Below are 10,754 nucleotides of genomic sequence, written 5' to 3'. Positions count from 1 at the left end.
CTTCTGAAAACCTATTGAAAAGAAAGATAATTGTATCTTGATGACCCAGACTACATATTAACTCCATGGTATATGGACCTGAATTTATTCTCAGAGCATGAATCTTCTCAAAACATCAGTGCCAGGGGTTGTTGAGTGGAAAAGGAAATTGGGATAGTCCCATCTCTCAGTGCAGGATGATGCTGTGGTACCTGCCACAGACATTTAATGGAACAGGGAATAAGTAATTTTCATTGTGGAGCTGTGAAAAACATCACATCTACAGAAAAAACCAAATACATAGAAAGCACAGTTTATGCATTTTATTACATTTTCAAAAGGCATAGAAAAAAGTAATAGTGCCCATTTTGCATATAGATATGGGTATAGATTTAGAATTTTTTTTCTTTACTTTTGGATCTACTTGTTTCTAGTAGGCAATAGGATCCACAGAATTTGTGCAACAATTTGTGCATGGGGTTTTTTGTTTTGTGGACAGCCCAGTTTCTATAAAACACCTATACATTTCAGGAAAGGAAGTGCAGGTATTCCTATATTTCATGGCACTTCTTGAAAGCACTTACTGTAGTACTTCTGAATAATGACTTGTTGAAAAGCCGCTCTGACAATAAATAGGGAGCCCCAAGAAAATTATGCATATTTATGCTTTGTGATCCCCAAACTTTTGGGGCTGGGATGCAGCAGGCCCTTCAGGCAAGAAGAGCCTCATGATCATGGTTTTTGCCTTGGGGAAGATTAGGGCAGAGTCTGAGGTTGGTTCCTGCAGCTCAGTAAGGAATGTTTACTGATGGAGTCGAGTGTTGCCATTATCTTTCTAGACCCAACACTGAGGCAAAATAAGTATTTCTGATTTTCACTGATTTCATTGTGTAAGCAGCACAGGGAAGGGATGATGGAAGACACAAGTGGGAAAGGAGCTAATTAACTGCTGAAATAACAAGATCTGAGCATCAGATGTTTTGAGCCCCAAAAAAGATTTAATTGACTTGTCAGCATCACCCAACAAAGAAATGGATCTTTCCTGGGATCCATAAAAATCCCACTGCATGCTTGCTTTTATTCAACAGACTGGGTTTAGTAGGAGCATAGAAAAGCTAATTATGAAATCCAACAGAGTAAGTGAGGTTGGTGGGGTAGTTTTGTTCTGCTACGAACAGCAATCTCACGACAATCAGGAGCTGAGATTCCTAAGCCACGTCTCCAATGTATCAGGCAGGGCAGTGTTGTGTGCTGGCCAGCACAGCTGTAGACTTAATGTGCTGTTCTCTCCTGCTGGAGACTGAAGATCTCAGTCCAGGTAGGTCACACACCAGTAACCACAGCAGAGCTGCATCCTCTGTGCTACTTGGGTTCATTTTGGTCACAATCACGACTGATATTCTATCATGCCCTCATGCCTCATGCCTTGTTAAACTCGAATTGCTTTCTACACACCCATGTTCACACTTTAAAATGAGTTTGGCTGCACCAACCAGGTTTTCAGGCAGATTTTTATCAGCTTCAGAAAACCACCACTCCATGAGATAAGGCAAAGCTTTGGGAAAATGGTTGGTATTGCAGTTGAAATGAAAAGTGCTGAGGGACATCTGCAGAGGAGGGAGCTTGACTGAAAAAGCACAAGGTGAAAAACTGCTTCAGGAGGGAGGACTTACACTGTTAAATCTTTGTAAAGAGTTCCAATTCTTAATGAATTTTAATTCATGTTACCATTTCCAAGATGTTAATTCCCTTTGCCACAAACAGTATTTGTTTTCTCAGCGCCTGTCTGGATGTACTTTCCTCCTAGAGGCAGAGGGGTAAATGAAAAATAGTCACTGTCTGAGGAAAACACTGACCTTTCCATGCCAGAGCCTTCGGGAGCTCAGTTCAGTGCTCACAGCAGTGAGATGGAAATGTGGTCCAGTAAACTCTGTTTGGCATCTCTTTTCAATTGCATAACAAGTGCACATCATGGTATCTCAGATGAAAAGAGCTTGAAAAGTATCTTCCTTGGTATTTATGCCAGCTTTTGAGCTCTCTTAAAAGGTTCAAGCAAATAATCTGCATTACCAGCAGATAGTTGCAAGGAATAGCTCCAGGTTACACTGCTCAGTAGAACAGTTTTGGTTTGGACTGGGTTTGGTTTGTTTTTTTTTTTTTTTTTACTTAGTAAAGACTGAAAAGGTTTCAGCTGACTTTTGTTTTAGCCCATGTCTACACCACAACAGCAACCTTACCACTGGTAGGGTAACAATCTGCTCTCAACTCATAGGCAGGATTAGGGTTGTACTGTATCACATGGGCTCCAGTAGCAAGGAGAAATCCCATCCTGTGGCATCAAGGGGAAATTTAACACTTTGTAATGAGTGTGATGTAAGTGCTAAGATAAAGGGAGAGGGGGAGAGAGACAGAACTCGTTCTTTCTGTTGTAGTTCCTAACCAAGAGTTGACAGAACTTTAATAAAGTTGCACCCATTGCTGTCACTATTGATAACAGACCATCACCTTTTCCACTCAAAATTCCTATTGTCAGCTGTTTGAAACTCAGCTGTAAGATGAGACTAAAGTAATGATACAGAGCTCCATTGGTAGAGACTTTTAAAGAAACTGAGGGGGTTTTTAGCTTGAGTCATGCTTTCTCCCATTGTTACTCACTCCTGCACCTAAAAAATAACCATTGTTTATACCTGTAACTTGCTATATTTTGATCAGCTACAAGAATAGGCAGCAACCAAAAGGCATTGCCTTCCAAAGGCTCTGGGATAGTCCCTGTGAAATTAGCTGGCTGGCAGCGAGTAATTCCTAGCTGTGAAAAGTATTAAAAAATAAAAATACCCTGTTGGTAGTAGAGATAAAGAAACCAGGGATAGCCAACAGCCATGGAGGCTGGCCACCTCTTGAGCAGGGTTCATGGGACTATCTAAAGAAGCTTGCCACTGCCTGTACGATATTCATTATTCAGAGAGAAGAATTCAGCCTGCAGGGTTGTTTAATCCAGCACTTTTTCTGAAGAGCTAAGTATGCTTTACAAAAATTCATGATTGTGATATCATGTGCTAAGCTTCATTATCATGAAAAAGCAGAAGTGAACTGACGCAGATGATTAAGATTTTAGATCACTTATTGTAAACAGCTTAAGGAAACTTTCAGACCTCCTGACTCCCAGCACTATGTAATGTCTGCATGACCACAGATGCCAACACAGACAGCCAGGCAATGAGAGCTGAGTGTGCAAAAATAGCCAGAAATACCCAAGTTTGATTTGTAGCTGTACCACTGATGTGTTGTATTGACCATAGGTGAGTTGGTCACTCAATCATCTCTGTTCTCTGGGTGCTTAAAGTAAGGGTAGTGATGCTCCTCTGCCTTTGTAAAATGCTTTTTTTTAGATCAGTGGATCAATATCTCTGTATCACTCTAGGAATTATTACCATCCATAATGATGATAAAAAAAAATCCTCTTATCCTTATCACAGGAGCACCACATAGCAAATTATTCTGCTGTATTGCTAAGTGCAGATTTATATATCAGATACCAGAAAGAAGTCAACTGGGTTAATAGCATGCGCTGAAAAAACCTGCTAATAACATGTAGAGAGAGTTGGCTATACCATAAAAATTGTGAAAAAGCTCAAAATGCATTTTTCTACATCTTCTAAGCTCCTAATTGTATGATTTTTTTAACAAAACATCACCAGGCACATGGGACGAGTGAACATTTCTGCAGACATTGATTACAAGGATTGTTTTTTTCATTCTTTCTTTGCTTTAAGAGCAGGTTAGAAATGGAATAGCAAGTTACACCATGGTCAGGCAATTTAATTTCTTGAAAATCCATTCAGAACTTTGAGATTCAAGGGTTTTCTTGATGAATTAGTAAAAGAAAATTAGTATTTGCATCCCAATTAATTGCAGGGAAGGATAGGTGAGGAGACTTTTATGCTGGGTTTTTTTTTTTCCTCTGAATATTTACTGCTCCCTTCTGAGCTAAACTAACATGAAGTGCCAGCTATGGGAGCACCCTAGATTAGGGGTCACCTTCTGAATTGCATATCAGTAAGTGGTGGGAAACGAGGACAGTGGAAGTGCTGTATTTTTAATAGCTCTTCAGAAGTACCTCAGTGCCTTATTCCCTTTGCTGCAATGTGGTAACATTTTCATTTTTTCCAATCACTATGGCACATTTAATTTTGTTTTCCCTTGCTGAAGCTCTTTTGCAGCTGGGAGGGAAGAAACGCATCCAACTGACCAATGTCTCTGCTGGCCTTTGGCCAGAAACTACATCTCAGATTTCCATTACTGCAGTTTTGCAGCAATCCCTCCCAAGCGGGAAGCCTGAAATGAAATAATTTGCAAGAGGCTTTATTCCAACAAGAAGATCATCGAGGCACAGTTAGAGAATGTGGTCTTTGGTACCCATTTAATTCCGGGTTTGTGTAAATTCCACCTACTGAGATCTGTACTTTGCAGGGTGGGTAATTGAATGTCCAATTAGAAATGCTTTGAGGGAACCATGAACTTCAGGAAATTTAAAATCTACAACGTGTCATCCAGTCAATAGTCAAGTCAGTAGAGCTGAAGAGCTGAGGCATGGTTACAGGACATGCCTCTTGTTACCTTTATGTGCCTGATATGCATAAACTGAAGAGCTTCACTGTGGCTTTTTGCAAATTATTTTCTTTAGACTGAATTGTTGGACTTGGTCTCAGACATGTCATTGTGTGTCTTAGGTAATACTTAGCAACCAAATATCACTACAGTAAACAATTTCATGTGCAATTTAGTTTGTAGATGAAATGTATTTTAACCACCAAGACAGATTTTTGTGTGACGTCTTCATTAGAAGGCTGTTTTCCAGGATGTTCCTTCCTTCAGACTGGGCTGTATTAGCACAGTGTAGAAAAGGAAAAGTCTACTTTGCAATCTCAGCTAGAACCATTTTAACCCAACTAGAGCTTATTTTTATCACACTTCAATTTCCATAGCTTTTTATTCAAGCCTTATCTTCTCTTTAAATAGAAGCTTTCATCTCAGAGGATCCCAACTACTCCTTGCAGGAGTATCTGGCAGCTTTTCACTTTTGTTTCTTCACAGAAATTGAAGAAAAACTTTGTTTACAGTGTACTTGGAAGCTCTGGGGCAACCATTACAGCACCAGCTGCGCAGCCACCACTCACAGCACTACGGTTGCTTGGGTGGCTTTGAAAATCTCTTGAGTCTTCTTCTGTGTAAAAAACATGTTTTTAGACTTCCAAACAATGTCTCTGCATTTTGCATCTCCCTTTGGCCTCACTTTAAAACCTCTGGTAGACAACGGTGGTTTCATGAGGGAGCTTTCCTGCGTAGGTATAAACCTTACCTGAGGCTTCCATATGTAAAAATGTTCTACTTCACTTGCAGCTTACAGGTATTGATCTTGGGTTAGGCTGTGCAAGAACTGATGACTGAATGTTTCTCAACAGTCTAGGAAAACCTGAGATGAGAAGAATCACATGAAGCAGGAGCTGAAATGGGGCAGAGCTGAGCTTTTTTAAATATTTCAAACATTCAGTCGCTCAAGCAGCAAGCCCTAGTTCTGGGATGGCCAGGATCAAGGAGGAGGCCTATCACATTTCACTGCTTTTTCAAAATTCTCTTTTATTTTGTTGTGGGAGAGGGGTAAGGAGCAAGCCTGTGAGTTTAGATGTTCTCTCAGCCAACGTGGCAGATGTGATAATGTGCTCCAAAATTTCTACTATGCCAGGGCTGGGTGCCTTACTCCAGTTCTGCCTGCTGGAGGAAATTACTTCCAGCAGCCTTTCCCCAGTCACTCATTTATCTGCTGTAGGGGGTGAGAAGGCAGCCTTGGAGAAGCAGCTAAAACTCTTACATCTTCTTTCTCCCTCCGCTTTTCTTTCTGTCAGTGATCCCTGACGTTTTGAAACCAGAGCTGATAAATAAGTGCAAGGTGTCTTGCAGGTTGGCTGTTTTTACAAAACAATCTATTTTTTGGTGTAGCTAGGTAGCTGGTTGTACAAAATGAAGTTATTTCAAGGCATTAGCTATAGAAATATCCCCCTCTCCATATTTTTCTTCCCAGAGAACTCGATAGCTCCAGTAAGAAGGGAATAATTGAATATCAGGATTCAGTGGGGTAGAACAGGAATAGTTTGCTTGTAGCTATGGGTCCAGAAGACCTCGGTCCATTGCATGCCAATCAATGCCATGTTTCATAGGATGAGGTAAGAGGCTACAAAAATCTTTCTTGTTTCCTTGCACCATGAGGCATGAAATCTGATTAGTCCTGTCCTCTTATAATTGTGATTTACGGTCCTAAAGCTGGCAGTGTGTTCCCAAAAGACCACCTGCACCCATGTGATACAGTGAGTGAGAGTGTGCTGGAAAGGGTTTTCCCAACCCTTCAGAATCATAAATAAATGAAATCCAGTGTCCTTGGACACCAACTTTTGATTAAATTCTAGGTGCCCAACAAAACCATCCTCTTCGAGTGCATTTGTGCCCCACAGAGGAAAATCAAGGTCCTGCCATTGGCCATGGCAATAAATACAAGCATTTCAGAAGAACGGCTTTTCTGAACACCTAAATTATAAATGCAAAGTGATTGAGTTAAATAGACCAAATCTTATGACATAGGCTTAGCTTCGCTCCGGTGTGGCAGTCTGGTCATGAAGGAAAGGACTCCACAGTTCACACAAAATATATAGGATTCCATATTCCACGCATAATAAAATACATATGCACTCATAATAAATATACAGATGTTGTGTGTGAGTGTCCAGGTTTGGTAGCTGAAAAATAACCCTTGAATGTGAATACATGTAGCAATGTCTGGAAAGATGGGTAAATTAACAAATGTTTAATTGGGACATTTATTGGCAACCTCTTAAAGTCTGGGTTTTCAAATAATTTAGAAATAACATTGTCTACTGAATTTTTGCTATGTTATTGAGGTAAATTGGAAATTTGCCGTGCAAATGGCCACTGTCCATCGGTGGGAAATGGCCTGCTGAATGGAGATAACAAGGGGACCTAACCTTGTAGCCTCTGGCTGGCAAACCCTAATTAAAATGCAGTCCTATCCTCTCTGTGGAATGCTGCTTCCAAATGCTCATATTCAAGCTGCATAACCTCATTCATCAGGCATTCCCCTTGCCCAAAGAACAAGTTTCTTTCAAATTGGTACAGAGATCTGCTACAAAGGTCTTTTTGCTCCATGACAAAGGCAACAAGACCCATGCAAATGGTTTTGGGCTGAGGAGTGAGGAGGAAGGCTTTGCAGTGGTGTTGGGTGCTGAAAGTACCCAACAGCTGAGCCCTGTGGTTAAAAAGAGAGAAAGCTTAAGGGAGGGAAGGGGGTCTGCTTTATCTTGAGAGGAATGCAGCCTTATTTCTCTGCTGATTCACATTGCTTTTGAGACCTGCTAATTGCAACATCTCTCAGTAAGTTACTTACAGCAGAACTGCTGGGGAGAAATTGTGATAAATGCATAAACTGTGTCTTATTGATTTTTGTTGACATTTTACATGCTTCTCATGCATTTGAAACCTCCATTCAGTAATTGTCACTATAATACACACTCCTGGATAGTGAGAGCCAAAGAAGTGAATGAAGCAGTTTCTTGACCGTTATCAACAATATTATTCAAGGCTCTGCATGAGGTTCCTTGCCTGCCCTCCACTATAACTCTATTTGTGCTCATCCCCAACTGCATTTGCAAAACAAGAAAAGAAAACCCTTGGTGTTATTTCCTCTGTTAATGTTAATAACAGAAATGGTATTAAGAGAGATTACTTTGAGACTGATGGTAAATTTATGCCTCTTTAATTTTAGTGTATGCAGCACGATGGAATCTAGCAGAAGTACTGTAGTTTATTTACCCTTCTACTGCACATTTTGTTTAGGTTGCTGTACAGAAAGCTGGTTTGTTACATCATATTCTTTGACAGAAATTTGTTGCTGAACAAGACTAGTATAGCAACATGTAGTGAGGCTAAACAGTAGTGAGACATCATCAGCTGTTTTGTTACCTAAGAAATACAGAGTCACAATGCTGCGGTGAAGTTCGGGTGAAAGCATTCTGATTTCTGATTTTATGATGCTCATCTATCAGCCAGAGGTACATAAGCCAGCTTAGGTTCTCTTGAATCAAGGGCCTTTACATTAAAGAGAAAAAAAAAATACCACATGATGCAAAAATGCATTGACTTTATTTTCATGACTAGATGTAGTGCTTTTGGGTAATGATCAGGCATTGCTTTCTCTTACTGTTGTTTGATTAAAATGTGAATACAGTCTTGACTTGATAATCTTACCAGGTACACACAGAACTAAAAAGAAAAGGTATTCTATGCCTCAAATTGATTTGCGTAAACCAAACAATCTGTTGCTTGCTGGATTGCAAAATAGTTTATTTTGCCCATTGGCCACAGGGGCAACAATATTGTATTTTTGATGCCAGAATGTAGCTTTCATGCATTAGCTCTAAAATGACAATATGCTTTAGCCTCTCAGTGCTTAGATCTGCTTCATTTGGAAATCTTTTAAGTAGTAATAATAATAATGTTTTGAGGAAATTGAGTGGAACACTAAATTATTCTCTGAAACCTAAGTTCAAACTGTGCAAGGCTAAGGGAGCTGAAAATCAATGCACTTTTAAAGTCATTAGAGATCACAAGTGAAATAAGTCTGTGTTGCTTTAGCTAAGCTTTTAGTGTGCCATGGTATTATTACAAAATCAGCCTGAATCTGCATTAATTTCACAGTCTTTTTCTTTAAGATGCCCAAGGGTGCATGAAGAATAAAATGTAAATCTCAGGAGGAAATGTTTTTATTAGGCAAAAGGGCAGTGAGTCATGCACTAAAAACATTGACCTGCACCATGCCCAGTGTAGGTATGGCTGACAATAGTAAAAGGGTGGAAAAATAGCCCAGGAATTAGCCTACTGGCTTTTCATTATGATTTTAAAGGCTGAAGAGGGGAAAAAAAGAGTGATTTTTCAGTTATTCATGCATAGCTTCAGAATTGTTCAAGCTGGTGGTAGCTTTCACAGCTCAAAGAATTATACTTGTATGTAGGACTCGGAGAAACAAAAACCATAAGGATTTTTATTTTTAATATGTTATTTTCTTAAATGTTGAGATTTCACCTACATTACTGAATTTTGTCTGAGTCTTTTCACACACAGTCACAGGCTACACGGTGGAGTTTTTCTCATTCTTATTTGTATGATCATTCTTGGTGCATCACAGTAATTTGTGATGCTATGGACCCCTTTATTAAATTCTCAGTTCAGCTGTCGGTGATGCTGACATTTATTCACTATCCACAGTTTACCTACACAAAAGCCAGAGCAAGCAATTGTTAATGCATGTTCTGAATAGATTTAACTATGGCTACATAAAAGCCTTATTTATTTCAAACCCTGTGGCTAAAGAACAAAAACAGTAATAAAACAAAACAAAGAAAGAAAGAAAAACAAACCAAAACAAACCAAAAAATTAAATAAAAACCTTCTTGTCACCCATCCCCACCTAATTTTTTTTCTTTCTTCGATGGTCAGATTAGCAAGTCAGCACTGTCAATAAATAAACTAGAGAAGTTGTTTATTTTTATGTACTACTGAGAACAGTGTCGTCTTGTGGCCGTTCTCGTAGACTGTGTTGGTTTAACAAGCGTCCAACCCTTTTGTCTTGTTGTTTTTTGTCTTTCCTGCTCCCTGTCCCCTTGTTCCCACAGGCTGTGCGTTTGTCACATTTTCTACAAGGGCAATGGCACAGAATGCAATCAAAGCCATGCACCAGTCTCAGACCATGGAGGTACAGTACTGTATCATTTGCCCTTTCTTTGTTTTCTTTGTGCAAATGATTGCGAATGGTAAAGCCATGCTCTCCTGGATCAGATCAGACACATGACAATCACAGATTTAAATTTTTTACCAGTTCACTCTAGCTGTCTTCGTGAAGCGTGATTTTTCTCAATCACCTGAAAGAGCACAGTAAGGCTGCTGTGTGGTATCCAAACACAGCTCTCAATCCTGTTTTCAGTGGCATTCAGCTGAAAATAAAAATGTTGTGAATACCACTCCTCATTTGTACTCAGAGTATCTCTCTGATGAGTAAATTACCTCTATTATATTTAACACACGTTCCCCCAAAAGAAAAATCTTAGCTTCTTTTAAATAGATTTCTAAGTGTTGTGGTTTGCACTGCTCTGAGAAAAAGCTCAAGAGGTTTAACATGGCCACACTGAGTTACTAGTGCATGTGTTTTTCTGCAAATAGAATCTCTTTTTAAGTTAGTATGATTTCGCCTTCTTCATGTAGCCAATAAAAATGCTAATGATGACAGAACATATTGGAGTGTGGCACTTCCTGCAGAGCACCATCGTGGCTGGCCCATCATAAGCAACACTCTTCATTCCCTTCCAAACTGCCTCTATGGCCTCATATTTTATCATCATGAGCAACTCAAAACTTTAAACTGGTTCACTTAATGTGACTTTAGCTGCTAGTTAATGATCTGGTCATTGGAGTGGTTATTGAATGCCACAGCTTGTCTGGCAATCTCAAAACTTTTTTCAGTCTGTGATTTTTGTCATGGTCTTTCAGAATTTTGCACAAAAAACCGCACAAGTATGAAATCTTTACTTACTCTGGATCTTCTAGCTTATCATTGGAGAGTGCATGTTATACTGTATTATGTATACTGTATCTTCGTGTAGTGATGATTTTTCTCAGAGGTGGCATTGATGTTATGTGCACTTGTTTCTTTTTTT

The 10,754-nt window shown here is 39.5% G+C and overlaps 1 protein-coding gene across 16 annotated transcripts in view; it reads left to right on the top strand.

The window, feature by feature from the left end:
• Positions 1–10,754, top strand: part of CELF2 (CUGBP, Elav-like family member 2) — a 549,582-nt gene that overhangs the window by 479,689 nt on the left and 59,139 nt on the right. For all 16 annotated transcript variants that reach the window (XM_017740369.1, XM_017740364.1, XM_017740366.1 and 13 more), the window contains one exon: positions 9,717–9,796. In XM_017740369.1, the coding sequence (XP_017595858.1) occupies positions 9,717–9,796 (80 nt within the window). The remainder of the gene's footprint in view (positions 1–9,716; positions 9,797–10,754) is intronic.

The sequence above is a fragment of the Corvus brachyrhynchos genome, unplaced genomic scaffold (assembly GCF_000691975.1).
Source record: "Corvus brachyrhynchos isolate BGI_N302 unplaced genomic scaffold, ASM69197v1 scaffold307, whole genome shotgun sequence".
Classification (NCBI taxonomy): Eukaryota; Metazoa; Chordata; class Aves; order Passeriformes; family Corvidae; genus Corvus; species Corvus brachyrhynchos.
The sequence above is the reverse complement of the archived record's forward strand: the minus strand, read 5'-3'. Positions and strand labels throughout refer to the sequence as shown.